The 25,362-nt window shown below is 34.5% G+C and overlaps 1 protein-coding gene across 10 annotated transcripts in view; it reads left to right on the top strand.

The window, feature by feature from the left end:
* The window catches only part of LOC142334065 (uncharacterized), a 191,664-nt gene that overhangs the window by 78,629 nt on the left and 87,673 nt on the right, over positions 1-25,362 (top strand). For 6 of the 10 annotated variants that reach the window (XM_075381801.1, XM_075381769.1, XM_075381751.1 and 3 more), the window contains 2 exons: positions 11,689-11,897; positions 23,239-24,490. In XM_075381801.1, coding sequence (XP_075237916.1) covers positions 11,781-11,897; positions 23,239-24,490 — 1,369 coding nt within the window. In that variant the 5' untranslated portion in view covers positions 11,689-11,780. Of the gene's footprint in view, positions 1-11,688; positions 11,898-23,213; positions 24,491-25,362 lie in introns of all 10 variants that reach the window. The other 4 variants (XM_075381759.1, XM_075381775.1, XM_075381808.1 and 1 more) reach the window with 3 other exon arrangements.

Genomic DNA, 25,362 nt, shown 5'->3' on the forward strand with positions numbered 1-25,362 from the left:
ATGATTTTTATTTTGAATTATCTTCCAATAAGCCACTTCTTATATCACAAGGTTAATTAAATGAGTTGGTTAGGAATTTAGATTTATCAAAAAATCAAGCTGAACTGTTAGGATCTAAACTGCAAAGTTGGAATTTACTTTAAAAAAATACAAAAAATTTCGGGCTTTCGAAGCCGACAAAAAGAACTTTTTTAGTACTTTATTTATGAAAATAATTTCGTTTATTTTACAAACACTGATGAACTTATATTGCACTCAGGACAACTTCATCAACCTGAGGACTGGCGCCTTTTCATAGATTCGTCCAAGTATAGTTTAAAAGTGGTTCTACTACACAACGGTAACAAATATCCTTAGATACCAGTCGTTTATGGTATTAATTGGAAAGAGACATACGATGTGTTGAAAGACATTCTTGAAAAAATAAATTATAAAAAACATAGCTGGAACATATGTCGTGATTTGAAATTTATTGCTATTTTGTTGGGCATGCAGTTAGGCTATACTATGTACATGTGTTTTCTTTGCTAATGGGATAGCCGAGCTTGGGATAAACAGTATGTTACAAAGTTTGGAAGAAACGAGACACCTTAACTCCAAATGGGAAAAATATTATTCATGAGCCCTTACTTGAACCCAAAAAAAATGTTTGTCCCCTCTCCATAACGAGGTAGGACTAAGGAACAATTTTGTAAAACCAATAATGAATGATAATCCCGGATTTTTGTACATCAGGCAGAAATTTTTGAATGCAAGTGAAGGAAAAATTAAAGAAGGAATATTTTTTGGTTCTCAAATAAGAGAGTTGGTCAAAGATGATGTATTTAACTCGATATTAAATAATGTAGTATGTGCAGCTTGGGCTTCATTTAAAGACGTTTACACAGTTTTTCTCGGCAAACAAATATCCGATACTACGATATTGTTGATCAGCTTCTTACTTCACAGAGAGCTATTGTATGTAATATGTTTTTGAAAATACATTTCCTTCACTCACATCTGCATTTTTTCACGGACAACATCGGAGACGTAAGTGACGAACACGGTGAACGTTTCCACCAAGACAGTTCGGTGATGGAAAGCCGCTATAAAGGGAAATGGAATACTAACTTGCTAGCCGATTACTGTTGGACGTTAAATCGAGATGTACCTGAGGCTGTTTATAAGAGAAAAGCGCATCAACGAAATCATTCTAACACAGGTATGGCCATACAAAATTATAAACTTTACAGATTTTTGCTACATTTTTCCTTAATTTTGAAGCATAATTTATTTTAAAATATGGTGATAGAAAAATTGTATTTACAGATGTGTAATGTAAGCAAAAAAGCAATTCAAGAAATTTTTCCAGATTTAGGGAAACATTAAAAAACTTCTTTTTTTTCTATCAGTGTAATTAACCTATTCCGTTTAGTGAACTTTTCACTGGTTACAAATGTTAATTTTGACCTTACGGTGTAAAATATTTAGTTTTTGTTATTGGATTATTTGGTGAATAATCAAAAATGGAAAAGAAACAATCATACAGGAATAATAAAGATAACATTAAAAAAATATATCTCAAACAAAACCACAAGAAGATGAATATGAAGAGGAAAAAAATGTTATGAATAAGAAAAGAATAACAAAATTAAGAGAAGATGATAAATATAAAGAGGAAGAAAATGTTAAGAGCAAGGAAAGAATAAAAAGAGTAAGAGAGGATGATGAATATCAACAGAGAGAAAATTTGAAGTCTAGATAACGTGTACACAAATTAAGATCAGAAGAATTACATCAAACCAAAGAGTGATTAAATGATCGGCAACAAAAAACAAAAAAAAAATGAAATGATGATGAACTACGAGTTAGGAAGAATATTCTCCGACAGTATCATAGGAGTAATGAACTAAAATATAAGATCTTTTGCAGTTTATTAAAGATCGGGCAATTATTCCTCAGTGTATTTGTTGTTCTTTTTGAGGGTCAATTTTTCAGTCACTCTGTAGTTAACTTTAATGTAGATAAAATTAAACAGAAATTAAATTAGAAAATCCAAAAATTATACGATTCTAAATTATAATTTTCAATTGCTATTAAATAATCAGATATTTCATAAAATCTATTACATATACACACATGCCTATTAAATTACATATACACATTTTTAAAAGTACATAAAATTTTATTTCACAACCAACTTCTGATTTTTTTTTCATATTTTGTTTTGATTTTTTTGTTATTGAATTATTTTTATTGTAAAAAATTTTCTTTCAATCACAGGTTAATAATTATTATTAAAATCAATATATAAATTTAAAAAAAAGTTTAAGAAAACGAGATTAAGTCTGATTCGAATCGATGTGCCTAAAGATTCAAATATTTCATTAATTAAAATTTTACGTGGCTATAACTCTGGAACCAATGAAAGTAAGTAACACTTTTGAAATATCGTTGAAAAGCTCTCAATGAGGGCTTATTACTGCAATTAAGAAAGAATCCAAAATCCAATTTTTGGGGGGATTTTGGGCTTTTTTGGACACTTTCAGTCAGTCGATTGCAATCAATTGGGGAGATGCACAACTAGATTTTACAACATCCTAAATAAAAAATTTCAACATCCTACGGCTAATCTTTTTGAGTTATACGAGGTACATACATACATTCGTACGTAGTACAGACGTCTAGTTGAAACTAGTTAAAGTGGTATAAATTTCACCGGATATTTCCGGTGAAATTTGGAAAACAAAGTTTTTCGCGGTCACAATACTTCGTACACGGAAGTAAAAAGGGGGGTTAGATTAGACTGTATTTTGAAACATTTGTTTACTTAAGAGACAAAAAGAAATTATATTAAAAAACTAAAATTTATTGAAGTTACTTTTATAATTTTTTGCACTGGTCTAAACATATAAAATTTGGAGTTTAAAATTCTTCACTTATTTTAACGTAACATAAAAAACAATTACATTAATCTGACGTTTAAAGTAGCCTATAATTGGAGAAATATTCGTCCAAAATCCATATTATTCGAGGAAATCAGTAACTATAACTTATATTGTTTAATATATATTCTTTTTCTTTTTTTTTGCGTTTCACATGGGCTAAAGTAATTGTAAAAATTTGTAAAACTTTATCAAAAACGGTATTTTTATTTATTATTCTCTTTTTAAAAAAAAAAGAAGAAAATAATGAATTACGAAGTTGCTTATTAAAATTCCAACTTATCTACGAACAAACGTGACTTGTCATTACTATCTTTATGTCGTTATCTAAATTATATTACTTCATACAATAGTATTTATATTGTTATACAATATAGAATATTATACATTCTACACTATGGATTGTTATGAATTCAGTATTCATAGAATATTGAAAAACACCATAATATCCAGTAATATTATTTTATTTTACGTAGTGTTGAGTATAATATTGAGCCATATATATTCATAGAACTATAATTATATGTTCATAATATATAGTTCAATATAGAACACTATAGTTCTGTGTCTTTATCTAGTGACATGAAATTAATTTTAAATTTATAATGTCATATGTGTAGAGATCGTAGTACACAATTTAAAACGTGCATTATAAATAAACGATGAACATAACAATAAAAGACGAAACTAATTCATGCACAGAAAATGTTTTTTGTGAACAAACATTGACACGTGTATATCATCACCACCATGCTAAAGTAACGAATGTGAAAATTCTTCATTTTACTATTAATCTCAACGTCCTGTTTCTTGTGGTAAATTATCCAATGCGTATCTCTTTTAGAAAGGCTATTGTAAACTTTATCCCTTTTACGAATATTTCTATTTTGTGGCATTAATAATGTATGACTGACGAATAAATTATTCGATATTCTACACTATTACAAAAATTCCCCTCGACGCAGTTTTTATACTACATTTTAACGAATAACTCACATTCATGAATTTCCACTACTTATTTCATATTCTTCTTGTATGTAACTATTTTCAGAGTCACGAATGTGCCACAAACATTTTTTTCAGAGTTACCTCTGGCGGTTCGTTTTAAACGTTCGACTATAATATTTCAATAGTTCAAACAAAGTATAACAGTATTAAACACTTCTTTTTTCACAAGTCTCCGTCTGATTCTATTCCGGAAGAAGCGAAACAAGAAATATACAAACATTTCCACTCTATTAGAGACACTACGAACCCAGCGTGAGTTTTTCATTCGTCATATTGAAGCAGATAAGCCGAAAAGTTATCGCCGGTAATTCTAGAAAATCATTCACAAAAAAATACTCTTTTCTGTATCAAAATGAAAAACACACCTGTACAGGGAATTCTTTTTGAACACATTGGGGATCAGTGAAGAAGTAATAAGAGGGGCATTTAACGTTTGTCTCATTTAGGAGTTATAGTACCTGAGAAAAGGGGACACAAACCTCTCGGTAGTGATGATATATATTTTATTAAAAAACACATTCTTTCTATTCCAGCAGTAGAATCTCGCTATTTTCTGTTAAAAAGTGAATTTATCTATTGAGATGGATAAAGATTGATGTATAATATGTATGCAGATAAGTGTAAGGAAAAAGGAAGTAAGATTTTGTGCGATTCGCCCAGACTAGATTAAGAGCGAGCATGTACCCGTTTATATTCCAGAAGATTGGATACAGATAATGAAATTGGCTCGAGAAAAGCCTCGTCCGTTTGCTGTTACCAAATTATTACATAATGATTTCTTAAATTTGAATCTTACAAATTTCTCAATAAGCAATCAACAAAAAAAAAAGGTGAAGAAGGGTAAAAAATAACTTCCATGAAAACGGTGGATGAAGCAGTCTCTGAATCTGAAGCTTGATTTACTTTTAATGATTATGTTTGATTTCAGTACCGGAAATCAGTTCAGAACAAAATTTTGGTAAAAACAAGACGTTGAAGCCGAATTTAAAACGCTAATTTTGAAACCTAAAAGACGACAAAGACAAGAAAATAGGCACATAGAAATAGGCTTGCTATTTCTGTTGCAAAAAAAAAAGAAGATTTGTTGCATCTATGCGAACAGTATTTTATTTCCAGGTTGTACCTTGTGTTTTACGAAAACTTACCATCTCGAACGATAAAAAAGACAGGTTACCCGAACCAGATGAAGATGCGGAAGAAGAAGAAAAACAATAGTTTTTGTAAATAAATGTTTTTACTGTCACTTTTAGTCATGTTATTTTGTGCTTTTTATTTATTTTTTTTATTTTTTATTACTTAAATTTAATTTTTTTTTACTTTTATTTTTTTTACTTTATAACTTTTTGTAGTTTTTGGATATTTTAGTTTGTCACTTCATATAATACTTCTTCTTTTAGCACTTCTTGTAATTATTATTATGCTGTAATGTTTTGTACCTTTATTTAAATTTTCTTATCTTTTCAAATATTGTAATAAATTAATCAATATCTTAAATAACTTCAAATTATTTAACGATTCCCGCAATCCTTTATCAATACTCTTCACTAAACAGAATAAATTTAGTTGCCAAAATGCAGAAAGAAATTGTTGACGAAGTAAATTGACGAATTTGGTACATTCGATAGTTTAGACTTTTCAATTTATTAACAGATAAAATTGTCGCATTAATGCAGATTATCGAATTTTATTTTAATTTACTTTTACAATAATATTAATTCCAATTAAAGGTAATAATATATATAATCTACAAAGAATTAGGTAAGGAGTCAGACCAATCTTGAATAAAGTGAATAAAAGTGATGGTCCTGTTTCAATTTTAACATTGAAACTGTTTTTGCAGTCCTGAAATGTTGAGTTTTTCACATTCATTACTTTAGCATGGTGGGGACGATATTACAAATTATATCTGATACGTAACAATTGTTCTGGACTTATTTATATATTGTGGATTACATTCTTTCATATTAGTTTGTGAAACATAATTTAGTTTTGTTTTAAATGTTAGAGGTATAGAGGTATCTTGTTTCTTTTGAGAAAAATTAATAAAAAATAGCGAGGGTGTTTTTTCATTATTGAGAAACAGATCTTGAACGATACTAACGGTGAATTAATTTCCGTTACAGTGCATTCATTTGAAATCAAATTTGAACAAATAGGATCTCATCTTGCTTACTATAAAGAATTCCTAATATTTAACTAATGAAATACTCTTGCTGGAAATAAGCCTTTAAATATTAAAATTTTTATGTATAACACGGAAAACATTTTGACATTTAAAAAGTACCATATTTACTTATTCGGGAATTATAAAAATGCATACCAAATACTAATATATTTCAATCCTTCAAAATAGTTCTGTTTAAAAACTCAAAAAAAAAAAATGGAAGAAAAACGAAGCTGAAATTGACAATTATTTTTAAGTTTTTTTTCTTTATGTTAATATGTGAGTACGTTTGTTTATAAGCAGGACAATTTTTATTCCGGGAAGATGAAGACAGGTGCTACCGTTGTTGGGGCACGGGCCATAGAAGGCACGAATGTAAGGGCCCAGATAGGCTCGATTTGTGCTTCAACTGCGGTAGCAGAGGTCACAAGATAGCGGATTGTCTTGAACCTAAGCAATGCCTCGATTGTAAGAGCGGTGAACACAGGACTGGAGCATGGCAATGTAAGAAAAAATTGCATGGTTAGGACTATGTTAGCGAATGCCAATAGGAGTATTCTCGCTCACGACTTAATTAGTCGTGTTGTTGCAGACAAGAACGTAGACCTCCTTGTGGTCACCGAACCCAATAAATATGAAGCTGCCAAACTTGGATGGACTGTTTATATGTCGGGAGATGTTGCCATTATGGATGTAAGTCATAGTATACAATGGAATTTCAAGTTTAGAGGTAGTGGCGTGGTGTCTGTTGAAACCGAAACAACTCTATTCGTGGGTGTGTACATTTCGCCCAACATTGCGATCACGGACTTTACTAACTTCATCGACACTTTACAAGGTGTGATTACCAATTCAACCAAGAGGATCGTAATTTTGGGTGATTTTAAAGCAAAATGGTGGCGGCTGGCAGTCGACACACCAACAGGAGGGGACAGACTCCTTGCCGATCTCCTGGAAACTGCCGGCTGCATCTGCATTAATGACGATACGCCCACGTACGTAGCGAGAGGTCATCGGTCGGTGCTTGACCTCACCATCCTGGACTGTAGGTGGAGGAGGAATCAGTACCAGTGGATGGTTCTCTCAGAAGATATAGCGAGCGATCACCGCGCCACTATCTTGGATCTGAAAGACGTAGATTTCAGGCGTGAAGTGCACTCCCCCCCCCCCACTGAGATTCTCATCAGTACAAATAGAGCAAATCGTCAACAGGACTGCAAGTAGACTGTCTGATAGACATCAACAATCACCTGAGGCTTTATCTAATATAATAAAGCAGGAAATGGACAGAATGACAGCTAACAATACAAGAAGGCGCTCCGTATATTGGTGGACTGCTGAAATTGAAGCAATGAGACAAGAGCTCGAGTCCCTTAGGAGAAGGAAACAACGTATTCTTAGAAATAACAGAGAAGGGTACCAGGAAATAGCCAATAGATACCTCGAGGCAAGAAGAACGCTCAATAAGGCTATTAAGAGACGTAAAAAGGATTGCTGGATCAGGCTCTGCGAAGAGCTTGACAGCAATCCCTGGAGCCAGGCATATCGTATTGTGACCAAAAGGTTCGGGAGACGTATGCCTATCCTCAATAAGACCAGTGTTGCAAGGGAGGTAGCCAGGTTGTTCCCGCATACAGTGCCTGATATCGTGAGATCCACACCTTGCGACAATAGAAAATTCACCATGGAAGAGCTGCAACTTGCGGCGAGGAGTTTGGCAAACAAAAAGAGCCCTGGCCCGGACAAGATTCCGCGGCAGTGATCAAGGGGCTGGTTCAGAAGGCTCCCTGGGAGATGCTCGAGATTGCCAGCCATGGCATGGAGAACGGAGACTTCCCCGACTGCTGGAAGGAGGCCAGAGTGGTATTCCTACCTAAAGGCACCTCTTCGGAGGAAGATATAACCTATAGACCCCTGAGCCTCCTTAACATGATGGGGAAGCTAGTAGAAAAGATGCTGGCTCGCCGCATCATCAAAGAACTAGAAGAGGGAGCCGGAATCAGCCCTAACCAGTACGGGTTTATGCGGGGGCGATCCACCGTGCAGGCTATCTGCCGAATTTCGGGATGGGCCGACGAGGTGAAGAGAGGCACTTGGCGAACCAGGAGAATTCCACTGATGCTATCACTAGACATAAAAAACGCGTTCGGGGCTATTGGTTGGGGTCATATTAATGACGCAATTGCGGCTAGGGGCCTCAGCCCGTACCTGCGTAGGCAAATTGAATGTTACTTGTCCAACAGAGGATGTCTGGTGGAAGCACAGGAAGAAACAGTACATTTTCAAATGCACGGTGGAGTTCCGCAGGGTTCTGTTTTGGGGCCGTTGTTGTGGCTGGTGATTATAGATGAACTCCTTCAGAAGGAGTTTCCTGTCGGCGTTCAGGTGCTGGCTTATGCAGATGACCTTGCAGTCCTCGTAGAGGGAAGGACGGTCTTGGTGGTGCGGGAGAGGGTGTATGCGGCCATCGACACTATACAGGAGTGGTTGAGGTCCAGGGGTCTGCAACTGTCTACGGAAAAATGCCGGTGTATTGCCTTTACGGGTAGAAGAGTGCTAGAACCGTTCAATATTTCCATCAACGGTCATGCTATAGAAGAAGCGAATAACATCAAGTACTTAGGAGTTATCCTCCAGATAAACGGTAGATACACCGAGCACATAGTCAATGTATGCAACAAGGCAGAAAGGATGATAAAAAGTCTAAACATCATTATGTCATCGCAGAATGCCCCTCGGGCCTCAAAGCGCCGTTTACTGGCGACCACCGTCGTGTCTTCGCTTATGTATGCCGTTCCGGCCTGGTGGCGCTCTATCGCCATCAGGCGCAACAAAGAGAGACTGGCGAGGATGCACAGGTGTGTGCTCCTAGGTGTTGTGTCCGCATACAGGACAGTGTCCTATGCCGCCCTGTGCGTGTTATCGGGTACACCTCCTATTGACCTAATCGCAAAAAAGAGGGTGGAGAGGGCACAAGGCAAGCCAGAACAAGAGGTCAGGGATGCCGTTTATAATATCTGGCAGGAAAGATGGTCGCAGGAAGCTGTGGGTCGATGGACGAGAACCCTCATCCCCAACATCAAGCCATGGTTGTCGAGAAGATTTGGTGAGGTTATCATCACCTATCGCAGTTTTTTACAGGACATGGTTCCTTCAATAACTACCTGCACAAAATAGGCAAGAGAGAAGAACCAATTTGCAACTACTGCAACGAGATAGATGATGCTGAGCACACCTTTTTTGAGTGCAATAGGTGGGACACACTTAGACATAGTAAGGCACTCGCAGGTATAACTCCAGAGACAACAATAGACTACATGCTAAGAAGCGAGTCAAACTGGAATAATTTTGCTAGTTTTGTTAGACAAGTTGTTCTACAGAAATACTCCGATGAGAGAAGACAAGGTGTTGGCTAGAATAGGACTGGGTGGACAGCCTTGCTGGTGAGGTCCAGCATGCTGCGGTGTGTTGGCACTGATGAGCCACCAAGGACTCCACGGGTAACAGTCAGGCAAGAGCACACTGAATACTGAAGGGACCCGGTACCGCGTCGCGGCGAACTGGGTCTGGCGTGGTGTATTAGTATTGCCCTTTTGGGTCCCCAAGGGGCCAATATTGATAAAGAACTCTCAAAAAGAGCTAACCGGTAGGCCGACCTGCCTTGCCGGTATATAGCCGGTAGGTGGGGAGGCCTATTTGAGTTTAAAGACACTCCCCTGGGCGGCGTAATACCAACAAGTCGGTCTGGCCCAGGGGAGCTGAGAGAAAAAAAAAAAAAAAAAAAAAAAAAAAAAGGACAATTTTTATGGTGCAGACTGAAAAATAAATAAATACATGAATAAAATAATGTAATAAATATTTATTACATTCCTACACTTTTAATAAATGTTCGAAACTTTTTCAATCTTATAACATCTCAATTAAAGAAAAACAATAAAAGCATTTGAGGCTGGTGGTTAAAAATTTAGAAAATTGATATCTGAAAAGACTGTAAATTAGCGTAATCAGAAACAAACCTAATCGTACCCTTCCTCTTCGCCATTACGTTGTCTTTCATTTCTTCCTGGGATAGATTTTATATAAATTTAATCAACTGCTGTCGTGGCGCCATGCTCTGTCTTGGAACCGTTCGGGAATTGTGTTTGCTAGAGATTGCCCCAAACGCCATACTAGTAGCTACCGAGTAATGCCTGGCTTCTTGTTCCTTCAAAACAGTGCGGAAAATAAGCGGGAAAGTCATACGTAATGTAGTTTGAAGGAAATACGTTCTCAAACGAAATAATAAAAAGGTTGTAATGTTCTAGTATCTTTTTAACATTCTTAATCCGTCTTGTTTAGTAATTATTAGCATCAATTTATTTGTAGCAAATTTTATTGCGGGTACAAAAATAATTCGGGCTTGAGTCTTCAAAAGACGTAAAACCGGGTTCTACTTAGTAACTCTGGCGGACTGTTTCGTATCTGGTAGCTTTATTTTCGTTCATTTTTCGCAGTATGATGCTCGCTTTACTTAAAAACAAAATAACTGTCTTGTGCTTATCAATATGTGTCGATAGTTTTCAAAATGGCCGAGAAAACTTGATATTGATGAAAGAGAAATTTTAGGAGAATGAATATAGAAACAGCAGGCTACCTAAAAACCTTACCCTTTTTCTTTCTTATCAATAAAATATCCTTCCTTGATTGTTATTATGCTAGATTTCGCGTCTAAAGAGTTTTTTTAAATTTAGGATTGATTTAGAATATAAACGACTCTTTGAATCCGTTGGCTGTTGTTATTTACATAACTTTTATTTTCCGTCTATATGGCTTTAGAAGGGAAAGTATCATAATCAGTTCTATTTGGGCATATGCGTTCTTCATCGGATCTTGACGTTCTGACACCTAAGGAACCCAAAAACCGGATGAAAATTTTCCGGATGTTCGTATTACGTATGTGTTCGGTTTCGCCCTCTAAATGATCTTATATCTCCAGAACTACTGGACCAATTTTGACCAAACTTTCTCAGATTACTTCTGTATATAACACATTGATGCCATTAAATTTTCTACTTACAAGATCAAGGGGGTGAGGCTGTAGAGCAAGGTCACCCTCAGTATTTAGTCTAATTGTGGTTTATTTTTCTTAGACACATTTGTTAACAATTAAAAAAATCTGCAAAAAATTTGCAAAATTTTTACCCTTACTCCAAAAAATGCTATAAATAAACTAGCGGCTAAGCGGGTATACTACGTCAAACGTACTCCCTCTCACCACAAGGAGCTCTAGTCTAGCACTGACGTACAGCTGCAATAGTCGTCTTCTATATTGTGACGTCACAGGGGAGCGGTAAAATGAAATAAATCAATAATATTTAAACTGTAAAAGTGTATTTAAAATGGCCACTTATAAAATTATAAATATTTTAAATTAAGTTATGAGTGTAAGCCGTGCATCAGAAAAAACCGCGTGACGGCAAAGTCCTACAACTGTGTTGTCAGCTTTTTTTAATATAAGTTGAACATTAATTTGATTTTTATTACTTGATTATTTTAGTAATTGTTATTGTTGTTGTTAATTCCGTTGTTTATTTTATTTTATTTTTTTTCTAGAAGTGCGGCCATGTGTAGGTGGAGAACAAGAAACGTGAGATCGGTGGCCGGTGTTGTTGTATCAGCAGCAGCAGCAACATTAATATTAGTACATGATGGCTGACTGCCCCCCTTGCTGCACAAATATTTCCATAATGCAACTTTTTCACGAGCTTAAACAGAAATTTCCCGCTGTACCAGATAGAGTTGTCAGCGAATGCATCCAGAAGGTAATTGTTTCTTGTCAATAATCAGTGCAGTATATAAAAATATATTTTTATTAAATAGTTAATATAACGATGTAATAAAGAATGATAATTCGAGGTTAAAATTCTAATTTTTGTAACATTACTCTGTAATGTCTTAATGGAATAACTAAATTAAAAAAAAAAAACAAAAAAAACAGTTTATCAATTATTAATGCATCTGTTGCGAAAAAAACTGATAGCCTTAATCTAGAAAAATTTAAAAATATTTCAAGTATTGTTTTTAATCATACGGTGCAAATTAATATTTAGTGATATTTTCGTATTGCAGTACTTAATGATATCTATTACTCACTGTGCGATTACTATAGAGACTAATCCCTTTTATTTTTAAGGTACCTGTTGTAACATTTCATTTGCGATGATAAGGTTTTGGACTGCTTCAGTACGAAAAGGTATCCGGACTGCTTCAATTTTACCGTACTCATATGAAAAATATAAAAGTTTAGCCGCATACAAATATGTACAAATTTTTCAGCGATATTTAAGTATGGAATACGAATAAGTATTGAATAAAAGCGTTCGTAACACGAATTATAAAATAGCGATTGAATTTGGAAAACGAAGAAAACCACCGAATGAAAAGAAATAAATCACTCTTCATGCGGGATTGCTCCATAAATAATGAGCACTGGAGATGATAAGCTAGTGAATGTCTACGCACAAGAATAAAGGATTTAAAAAGTAAAACGGTACAGGTACCTTGATAACGGAAGATTGGAAAAATAAAAATTACGTAAAAACCAAAAGGGCTGAGAAATTTTTTGATAGAAAGAAACCCTTATTATGTAATAAGATGGATTAGAACGTAAAGATGTGTCTTGTGATGTATTACGTTAAGAGTGTTCCTTCATACGGATGTAAAAATGGACACTCCCATTTGAATTATGAGAATGAAAAAGATCGGATAAAATTTTGTGCACAGATCCGATGAAAAATGAGGTTATTTCCTCATTAAGAATTCAATCGAGAATGAAAGCTTAATAAAAACAGTTAAATAAACAGTATAGCTAACAGGCTTCGCCAAATGAAAATATTGAGATCATTTAAAACGTTGTTAGAAGGTGTAAATAAAATGGCGAGAAAAGAGTAAAAGTTGTAGATGATGTAAAAGCAAACGGCAACTATCAGGAATTCAGAAGTCTATCTGAAATAGGATGGAAACTGACACGGTTCAAGGGACGATTTATAGCTAATGAATATTGTATGTGATATATGCCAGCCTTTCAGCAATAATTAAGAAAATTATTACCTTTGTTTCACCTCGAAAATTCAGTGAATTGTATAAACTAAAACTCTTACATTTTTAATTGTTTATTCTGTATATGAGTTGTTACGACAAGGTTTTCTTTGTAAATCATCATTTTCATCTTTCTTAATTTTCCTGTTAATATAAATAAATCGGATATTAATTTTTAATTATGGATAAGGCTCCCACCACGCTTTTGAGTTACAATCAGAATTATTTTAATTCTTAAAATCATTACATTGTAACATAACTTCATTGTTTAGGTAATATTTTAATTGAATTCAATGTACTTTGGGAAGTAAAAAAACTGTATAAGAACTCCGATTCGATGTAACTCAGTATTTTTTTTTTTTCCATTAAAGGCGTGGTGCATCGACAACGAGCTATCTGTGATTTTAGAATTGATGTTTTATCTGTACACACAAAATAATTCTTTTTTGTGAAGAGCTTTTTTGTGATATCTTGATGTCTCATACGAAATTGAATCAAATGAGTCGTTAATTTTGTTTTACGTCAAGAAATTACTACTGCCAACATGTGAAACCGAAACTTGCTGGATGAACAAAAATCGTAAAGCTCGTAATCTTGATTGTAATCATAGTTATGTCTTGACTTAATAGATTTTGGAGGGGGGTTCCTCCTCTTGAAAATAAAGTTACGTTCTTTGATGTTTATTCGCTTATTAAACAACAAAAAAGAAAAAGAAAAAAGTACATTATGATATAATAACTAGTAAATTTGCAACATCTTTGTTCAATAATTTTTTCATAGTTCGCTATCCGTTCTAATGAAGTTTTTTGTAAATTTAATATTTGGTGATGCATATAAGAGATCATTTTCAAGAGACAAAATGTTAAGTAAATCAAGGCTGTTTAATCAACTTCTGTAGGAGGCATTTTTTTGGAATTTTGAATATAAGACCGTTACTCAGGGAATCTCTAGGTAATTTAGTAATTAATTATTAATTTTAAGAATTTGCAGTCATATCTAGGCTTAAATGTAAATATTTGATCTGAACTTCCTTCTGTTAATCTTCGGCGGTTAGTTACCTTGGTATGTAACTATTGTTTACGTAGACCGTGTAATTTGAACGTTAAGAGAGTTAAGTTTTTCAGAAGAAGGAAGGTAACTTACTAAACGGGTGAAGGAATCGATCGTCCGCGAGTAAATATTGCGACGGTGATGAGAAAGAGTGAGATGGTGGGAGAGACCGGTGTAATCCGCAGAGAGATTGAGTGGGAGCCTCGAGGAGGGAGTAGTCGGTGTGAGACAGATTGAGAAAGAGAGAGCTGCCCGCCTTTTGGTGTTGCAAATAGAACCCTGCTCGGTGTACCGTACCGTACTGTGCCGGTTGTTGTCAGTGTTCAGTACTACCATCTCGCATTATAACACTCGCGCAAAGTGCACAGTGTAGGCGGACACGCGAATATTTACAACCCCCAACAAACGAAAATCCAACAAGCTCTATTATTAGTGTTGTTTTAATTCCAAGAACAGTATGCGATAAAAATCTTATTTAATTCGATTCAAATGGACTACAGAACTTTACTGCACTCAGGTTTATTTCACCATGTGGATTTGTTTGAGTATGTTCACAGCATACTTTTGTACATACACAAGTATGTTTTAATATAAAAAATGTGTTTTTAATTATGAGTTAAGGACATAAACAAAACATGTATTATGAATCTCTGTGTCGGTCGTAATACTGCTAGTAGTTTTAAACTTCAGGATAGGCAGTAAATATTCGTGTTATCCTGAAAAAAATATGCCAGTTTTATGGTACGCTTTGTTACCGTACTTCCCTGTAATCCATTCAAGTTCATTTAGTTACTAAATAAAGAAAAAAGAAATTTATCCTAAAATCAAATGTTATTTTGTAGATTTACGAGTATATTCTTTTTTTAATGACGTACACAGTGTAATAACTCAATTTTTTTAATTGTTTTTACGCTGTACAAAAAAAATTAATATACAGTAATTGCTACACTCTATACTCTTTACGCGTGCTAATTACTTTACCGTAATAATTACTATATATATATATATATATATATATATATATAGTAATTATTTAATCTATCTACCTATTAATTAGGGTATTTAATAAATCTGTACCTACAATGCAACTTGTGTTGGCTGACTGATTCATCAACGCCCAGCAAAAACTACTGAAGATAAATTGATGAAAATTTGTATGCATGTTCTTCTTACGGTGTAAGTGCACACTATGAAAGGATTAGTTTAAAGGGTTAAAATGGAATAATCAAATTTACTATTTTTTTTTTTAATTTCTCGGTAAGAAATTGAAGATATCAATTTGATTTTTGGTGTGTGTAATTTTCACGTAAATATCTAAAAGCTAATTTCTACATTTTTCGAAATTCGACCTTGAAAACTGTGAAGAAAGGAAAAAAATTTGAACAGTGATTAAAAATTTTCCTTTTTTCCGTCTGTAGTAATCGAAATATTCAGTAGATATTGGGACTTGCAAATAACCTTTCGATAAATATCTATAAACCATTTTTTGGTTTTTTCTGAATTTCGATGTTTTAATGTGTACGGCGAAGCGGCTCAACCGACACAGCCACTATTACTGAAAATGGATGCATCTGACTCCGGTTACTTGGCTAAAAAACATAAAATGAAAGCGATTAAAAATATGATATGAGAAATGAAATACGTTTACCTTTCAGTGGTGTTTGTCGGCTTAAGCTAAGAACCGAACAAAGTGGGTAACCAGTTATAACTAATATTTTTGAGATGGAGGTTGACTGCTTTAAGCCCACATTCTTAGATCACTCAAGTGAGTTAGAGCCGACAAATGGTCTCCGAGCGCAACAACTCGCTGTACACTGTGGTCACATTCCTGAATCCACCAGGCCGAATCTCTGCAGTGTTTCCCAGAAAAAAATTGCGGCACATGCTTGTTCGGATGTACCCTAAAGGCGCCCCGCAAACCAACAACAGCCCCAAGGGGGCTACATTTTATCCTGAAAATTTAAAAGCAATCGGTCGGTCGGTTCTCGCGTGATGCTGTTGCACACAGAGACAAGCAGACACAACCCGCAACAAAATTTCGCATTTATATATTAGATAAATTAATTAATTATATAATTAATACATTTTTGTGAAATATTATTTCATAAAATTAACTTTTTATATCGGTTGTACAAATCGCTTACCAAAAGTTTGAATTTACATTTTTGTTCACCGATTTATAGATAATAATTATAAAATTGCCCAACAATCTTGAGTTCTTGATTTTTTTCGACGAAAGACATGATTTCCTTGTCCATTTACATTCTCCGACTTTCTAGCACACACTAACCTTTGTATCTCCTTACACAAACAGATTTATATTTATATCAACTGATCCGGCTGGTCACGCATGTGATTCTTCTCGGCCAGAGTATTGTTGAGAATAAAAGGACGAAAAAAAAATTGTGAATAAAAGGACGACAAAATGGTTATTGCTCTTTCATGTTGGAAATTTGTACATAGCTGTTGCGGTATTAATGGGACTCTACTAAAAATTTTTGAAGTGTTCCAAAACATTTTGAAGAAAATTTTTGCAACTATTGTTTGCGAATCTGTCATCGAAAATGACAGATAACAACATATACAGGGATCCCTTGATTTACGCGATTAATTCATCCCTGAAAATTGTCGCGTAAATTAAAAGTGTTTTTTTCTTCAAAAAAGGTATACAGTACAGTACTGTCTGTGTAGTATAGTATCTGTACGTGTACATATTTAGTAGGCTAAATTCGTAATTATTTTCGCAGGTAGAAGACACAGAATGTTTAGAGAGTTTGGCGAAACATACATTATATAATACAATCTAAATCGAATCCAGTACATTAAATATGATTACCTACATACAGTATTGTAGAAACAAAGTAAAAATAAGTATAAACAAGTATAAAAATAATAAAGTACAAAAGAAAAGAAATAATAAAGAAAAGAAAATTGTACAATACACTACAGTATTATTAAAAAGAATAGTTACCTTAAAATAAACGTATATATAGGCCTAAATACAATAAAGAATATTAAAAAGAACTTGTGATTTAGTTCATCTTTGGTTTCTTAAAATAACTGTCCAGTTTACTGTGCTTTACTGGTATTTGCAACTCATTTAGCACTGTCTTGTAGCATTCCGTATCACCTAACAATCCATTTACAAGTTTTGTACTTTGTTCTCGATTACGATCATTTTTACTTATATAATCACACACTTTTTCGAAGTATCCTAATGTCTCCTGTAATCCTTTTACTGTTAATTGCGGCTGAAAAATGGAGAATGAGGTTGAAGGTTCACCACTATCGATGTTTGATGACCCTGATTTAAATTATGTGACACTGCTACTCGAATGTCGTCTAGCTGCTCAATTGGCGACTCGGTTAGTGCTAACAAGTCTTCATTTTCTAAAAGTTGTTTATCTCCTTTCACAAGTTCATTTAGATCTTCAGCATCAACTTCGAGCCCTACACTGCTGGAAAGTTGCACAACTTTATTTTTAATTCCTTGTCCGTTATCATCGAACGCAGTTTGAGCTTGATCATCTTGATACAGCTTTTGCCAGTATCCACAAAGCGTACTTTCATTGATTTCTTTCCAAGCTTCTCCAACATTGCGACCAGCATGAAGGATGTTATATTTGTTCCAGAATGTTCGCAAATCACAGATACCTTTGCTTGAACTGGTAGTCGCAGAAATCACCTGAGAACATTTTTTTTTTTTTTTTAAGATAGTAAACCTTGAATGCGGCTATCAATCCTTGATCACATGGCTGTATCAGTGATGTTGTATATGGAAGCATATAAACGACTTTTACATGTGAATTAATAGCTTCCAATTCTTCGTAGCTTGGATGACCAGGAGCGTTATCGAGCAGGAGAATGGCTTTGTGTGCGATATTGTTTCTTGTTCAAAAATCTTTGAGTTGCAGGCTAAAACAATTCCTAAACCGGTCAGAAAAAATGCGCTTCGTTACCCATGCTTTCTGGTTGGATGTCCAATACACGGGATGAGATTGTTTGTTAATTCCTTAAAAAGCACGGGGATTTTCTGAGTGATATACAAGCAACGGTTTTAGTTTACAGTTCCCCTTCGCGTTTTCTCCAAGTAAAAGTGTGAATCGATCTTTAGATACTTTAAAACCGAGCATATGACGTTCTTCTTTTGCGATAAAAGTACGTTTAGGTATCTTTTTCCAAAAAATAGCTGTTTCGTCAACATTAAATAGTTATTCTGACGTGTATCCTCCTTCCTCATAATAATTTGTCGATGTTTTTTTGAATTTTTCGGTTTCTTCATTTGCACTGGCTGCTTCACCTTGAATCAAAATGTTATGCGTTCTTAGAAAGTTTTTAAACATTTTTAAACCATCCTTTGCTTGCATTGAATAGGTTGATATCTTCAGCATGGTATTTAGGTCTTAATAGTTTATGCAAACTTAATGCTCTTTCACAAATAATAATAGTTGTCACTGGAATATGACGTTGAGTACAATCTTCTATGAAAATGTTCAATAGTTTTTCATGTTCAACCATTAAAGCAGACTCTAAATAAGATATTCGTGAAGCCTGTAGAGGAACAGCATTTTTTCAGCGATCGTAATAGTATCCTTATTTTTAATTATTAAACGTACTGTTGATTTGACGAAGCAAAGATGATTTTCTACATCAGTGTTACGTAAATTATCATGTTTTTTATCACCTCCAACTTTGTCTCAAGAGTGATAGTTTTCCTTTTCTTTCCCATACTTTTAAGGCCAGACATAGTTAGAAAGACGAAAAATATAAAATAAAAAGGTAATACTTAAATAAATCACAATAAAATCCTAAAATATTTCGCACAATACATTGCAAATATTGTACGTTCTGTAGACTTTGTATTGCGCCTTGAACACAAACCGATCAGAATTATATACTGCACAGTAATATAACGTAAGACAGAATAACACAACACAATATATTCTCTGAACAGTTAATAGCTGGTTGACTGTGATCATTAAAATGTTTATAAACCAAACACTTCAGTATTACCAACCTAACACACTTCAGTATGCTATTTTTGAAAGGGAAAACCTGTTTCATTGTTCATTGCATTACATGTGTATATAAGTCCATGTGTATTGTTTACCGAAAACTCTTTTTAAGAATTCTTTCACGAATATTATTTTATTCCTTACATATAGTAATTCGAAACCAGACCCGCGTTAAGTCAAGGGACAGTGTTATAAAATCAACCGTGCAAATTCAAATCGCCTAAATCAAATCTCATTAAACCAAGGGATTACTGCACTATTAAGAATACGCTTGAACTGCTACATACTATTAACAATACTGAACTGCATTAGACACTTCTTGAAAACTACGTTGGAAATTAGTTTCAGTGGTTATAGAGGGTTCTTACATTCCAAAAATGTCTATTACTTCATTATTTGTATTATTTTGATTGCTTCATCTGTAAAGAGTATTCACGAGGATAACATGTTATTTTATATTCAGTTACTGTTTATAACCACCTTTAAAATTATTTATATACAAATTGAGGTTAATTTGGATACTGACAGCCTGTATGAAATATAATAGTACTTGAAATTTATTTATACGTGATTAGGTAACTGTTACGTATACTAATAAATGTAATTTGTAAAAAGTATGTATATTCTTCCAGTATTGTAATTTGATTTCGCTTTATCAAACGCAAAATTTGTTCTTGATTATTTTTCTCTCGTTCTAATGTAGTAAAATCACGCACATCATGTATGGTGTTAACTGATTTCTATTACTGTAGTTCATATGAGCAATTATAATTACCCGTCTATTAGAAATTTCAGTCGGAAAATCGCCGATGATATCTCAAAACAGCGTATGTAGTATTATCGTTACAGTAATCATAAGTGGAATGAAAGTGTTTCCTCATATGTGAAAGAACGACATATCTCTTTCGTTGTACTTAGAATATTATACTGAAAGACTTCAACATATAGTTTTTCTAATTAACTTGCAGTAAAATCAGTAATGTTCTTTTATTAGATTATTCCTTTCTCAAATTGTGTGTGTTTATCAGTTTCAATCTAGTAAAATATTTACCACAATAAAATTAAAAATTGTATATCTCCTTATGAAATATCAGAAAGTAACATTAGTAGCCACATTACAACATCGCTAGCGGCAAATAATTTATTATTTACTCGGTAGTAAAATTATATTACAGCAGACAAACGGATATTCTGTATAATTTTTTTAATATTACTTAGTCCAATACAATTATCTATTTTTGTTGCGGGTTTACTTTTTTGTCAAAATTGTTGAAAAATTCTTAACAGAATTTATTATTAAACGTTTCGTTGTTATTTCTTCACAACAGTGTGAAAAAATAGTTTTTGCTTACCCGTCTAGCGCTATAACAGAGCTATAGCTTTATAATGGAATGTATTGTAATCGGTCCAATTTAGGCATATGCGGTTTTCACCGGATCTTGACGTTTTGACATCAAAGGAGAACCCTGAAAACCGGAAGGAAATTTTCCGGATGATCCAATGTGCGTGTGTGTGTTCGGTCTTGCACTCCTTATATCTGCAAAAATCGGCCAAAATCTGGACCGATTTTGACCAAACTTGGTCAGATTACTTCTATATATAGGCTATTGATGCCGCTAAATTTTCAACTTAAAAAGTCAAGGGGGTGAGGCTTTACAGCAAGATCACCACCAGTATCTCGAGATTCGCCTAATTAAGGTCTTATTTTTCTTAGGCACATTTGTTAACATTTAAAAATAATATTTCCAAAAAAAGTATTTTGCGAAATCGCACCGCCATCTCAAAAAATGATCTAAATAAACTAGCGGCTAAGTGGGTATACTATATCAGTAGTACCCTCCTCTCATCAAGAGTGGCAATGTAGCACTGACGTACAGCTATTGCAGTCGACTTCTGTGTTGTGACGTCACAATTGAGCGGTAGAATTCAATAAATGAATAATATTTAAAGTATAAAAAAGTATTTAATGTGACCGCTAGTGCCACCACACCCACGTGATTGAAATACGGTATGCAAGCGCGCTTTAGTTAGAATCATTGAAATAAATAAACAAAAAATGTTATGTTTAAATGAAATGATAAATATTTTTAATTAAATTGTTCGTGTAAGCCGTGCATCAGAAAAAAACCGCGTGACGGGGAAGTCCTTCAACTGTGTTGTCAGCTTTTTTTTACGAAATTTCACTGGGATTCTCAAACCTATTCAGTTTTCGACATCGGGACCAATCTTTTATCAATATATATTTACGGAAAATTGCACCTAAAATCATAAATTTACCCTTAAGAATTCCATTAGATTAAATTCAGTAACGATTATTTCATCGTTCAGTCCAACAAATCGGATTGGAATTTTTCATTAGTCGTAACTTGAAGTTTTCTAGTTACTAGGTTCTTTTTTGTTACAAACTCTTAATTTTATTAGCTATTTTATCTTACATACAAGAACAATATCATGTTTGCTTCATTAATAAAGATGGTTAACAATTCTGTATTTTAACTAGTATGCTTATTTAGTAGTTAGTATTTTTTTTTTTTTTTTATTATTATTATTTATATGTAAACGTTAAAACATCTTCGCACCATACAAATCTTTAACGTGGTTACTCACTTTTTGTGTCTCTTCTTGTGCTGGGTACAAATGGATTCTTACTAAAGTGACGGCCAACAATAGTGCATGTATTCGAATCGTTATTGGAATTTCCCGTAAACTCTCTTCTTCTTAATAAAGCCAATGCGATTGGTAGTTTTTATCGATTTAAATATTTTAAGAATTGCGGCATAATAATGTAAAAGGTCTCGGTTCTGTTACCTATCGTGACTAATATCGTACTCACTGGTGTTAATTATTTAAATTTTTGTTACTTAATTTCTCTTAGCTATACCACATAACCGTTTACTCTTCTATTACGCATTTATTCTAATTTTGCATTTTCTTATCAGAGAAAAGTAATAGCTGCTTGTATTATCAGACGTAATGAATTTGTCTGCGTAATGAATTTATTTTTGTGGTGTATGAACTCATCGTCAGGCGTGCCTTAATTTTTCCTACAGATACAGATGTCTCACTGAAGTGATATCTAATATCTGGATTGATTTTCAGAAATTGTAGAATTTTTCAATAAGCAATATACGACTTTATCGTAATCATAATCTTCGTCATATCGATGTACCGGAAATAAATTTGTTTTATCTAATTAGAGGATAATTATATAGCTAAATTACCCACCAATGAATTTTAAACCGTTTTACGGTTTTCCCTGGTTCTAACTGAACGGTTGTGTATATTTTGTTAAATTGAGTGAAACTAGGAATGAGAACCTTTAATTTGTTGATTAAAACTAAAAAAAAATTATTTTGATAAAGGGCTGTTAATTTAAACTCTGCTTTTTTTTTAGAGGTTTATCTTGAAGGACAACTCTTGTTGAGTGTATTTAAGCCAAAGGGACGGAATGATACTCCGGCAAGAATCTGTGCTCTTAATGTGTCCCTCTATTAGTATTCGTTTTTTTTTAACTACGCTGCCTCCTTGATTGGCTGATATTTCTATTGTAAGCAGTATTCAGTGAAGAAAAGGTTAAAAATGTTTTTGCAGAAAAGTATAAACTGGGTCCGCGACCGCTTTCCTTACTTTCTTTTTTTGATGTTTACAAGCATTACTCCTTCTTTGTCTTACCTGTATCCCGATATTTTAATTATTCCTATATCCTAAATATATCTCCTGCTTTTTATTTTTCCTTTTATGATCCTTGGCTATCGAGAAATTTGTTGTACTTGACTCGACCAAGACATTTTTTTCACCTATATTAGGTACTTCGTCTCTCTCACCCTCTTCATTCTTTATTTTGTTCGCTATTTCACTTAAAAATTTTAAAAATTAAATCTGTAAACTTTGCGTTTCCTGTATTTAATTTTACGTTAATAAGTTATTTAACTGCTTCTTGGATTTACCTGAGTTGTGTTTAATTATTTTTTTAAGGTATGTTTGTTTTATGTTCCATGAGGAGAACGGGCATCACAACAAAGAAGCGTGCGAGTTGGCGTTGGAGAAGGAGAACCGCGCCTACCTTCTGCACAGCTACCCTCCTGGCCTTACAGGGACTACCAGAACGACGATGCCTTTAGAAAGTTGCTGTCAGGGTCAAGAAGGCTGCTGTCGTCGTTTGCAGGGTCGTATTCCGCTTAATGAATACGGTAATAACGGCGAAGATGATTACGAAGGTCTTGAGTTCTCGGCGGCTGATTTTGACCGACGTCTCCCGGGCCGGCAGTCTCTGGATAGCAGCTTGTGTCGTCACAACAGACGCGCTGGGAAAAGTGTGACCTTCAAACATTATTCGGATGAATTCCTACATCGTCCCTGTTTTACCTCAACGAAAACCGCTCAAGGTGATTCTTGTTCCGCTAGCGAAGAGTTATCTTATTCGTCTTCCGTCTCTAGACTTCCGTTTTTAACTTGTAATTATTGTGGGGAAGATTTAAATTTAGCTGCGCCCAATGTCCGAGGATCAACCCCGGGGCATCGTTGCGAAAGGACTTTAATCGGTAGTGATAAGACGACGACCACTTCAACCGGAGAGAGAAGTGAATCGACGACTCGTTGTGAACACGATCGAAATTTAGGATTGACAGAAAATGCTGGGGTATGTGCCGGTGGTGTTAGTGGTGGTGATGATCTTAGATTGGAATTCGCTAGTGACGTTAAATCTTGCCGTTGCGAACAACGGACTAGTGTTAGTGTACATTCGTCCTGCAAGATGGGAAGGGGCCCTTTGGGCATCACGGGCCCGCATTCAGCTCCGGTTACGCCGTCCGGTTTCCAGCCTCCCCCGTTTCCGCCCTTGTCAGTCGACGTGACTACACCGAGACATAGGGCCGCCCTCAGTTTAGAACCCGCTCCCCCGTACTTGGCGCAGGTCGAATCTACATCGCAGCGTCCTTTCACAAGCGTCAATCTAACACTTCGACCGCCGTCTTCCGATCCGCAGCCTCCCATAGTTATTCGGTCGACAGCGGGGGGTGGCCTTACTTATTCCACTTGCTCATACGATCCTCGTCAAGGATACCAATCTCAGTTACGGATCAGCATCGGCCCGGGCGGCCAAGGATCTGTTTCTGCAGCTCGAACAAAGTCCACAGCCGCTTCATCTCTCCAGCTAAGAGCTGCTTCTTCCATGCCTGATGTAGCTGCAGCTACAGCGTCAACTTCTCAAATTTCGTCGCACCCTGATGATCTCTTGAGCTCTTCTACGCAGGGTGAGTTTCAGCATTTCATAACATTTACGTGTTATTTTTTTTTATCATTTAATAATCAGAGTATAAAATTTGCTTTAATAAGCTCTTCAGGCAATTGCTATTACGTATGGTTTTATGTGCAAAATACCATATATTTCGTTAATGTGATATATACATATTTTTATTTTTTATCCTGTTACTGTAATTTATTAAAGTAACGGTGACTTTTCCATGGATATTGTTGTTTATAGTTTACCTCGGATAACAATATTTTTGTACAACAGACATTATAAGATATGTTAATTATGTACTACTTACGGGCTATTATTTTCTGTTCTACAGATCGTGAATATAATCGGTGGACGTAATTTAGTTACTATACACACTTTTTACGTTGCTTATGTGCTAGGTGTTTAACGATTCAAAATTCTTTAAATTTTTGATCGGCAAATTTTTTCTGTACGACACATACGTTATTTTTTATAAAGTTTGAAACCGTTAGTGTAATTGTAGGAAAATATGTGATGACAATCATATTACGTTAAGTTTAAAGCTTAATAATTTGCTTATAATAACGAACGGTATGAAATCGTGGTTTTGTGCAATTTTATCCCGTAATTTTTTAACCAATTTTAATCTGTTTTATCTTCAAAAAGGTCACTATAAATCAAAAAAAGAGTACCGCAATTAGTTTTAAGTCTAATACGACCTACCGCCCTTGAAAGTCTGAAAATATGTCGTTTTAATTGAAACTGTATAATAGTTAATCTTTTCTTGTTGTCTTCGTTCAATTTGGGTGATTTTGAAGTAACGAATTCCTGACTGAAATAGCAATTATTATACATTTCATGGGACATATTTTTTACGCGTTTCAGCCGTATATGAAATAATTT

Source organism: Lycorma delicatula, chromosome 1 (genome assembly GCF_047948215.1).
Source record: "Lycorma delicatula isolate Av1 chromosome 1, ASM4794821v1, whole genome shotgun sequence".
In the NCBI taxonomy this organism is placed as follows: domain Eukaryota; kingdom Metazoa; phylum Arthropoda; class Insecta; order Hemiptera; family Fulgoridae; genus Lycorma; species Lycorma delicatula.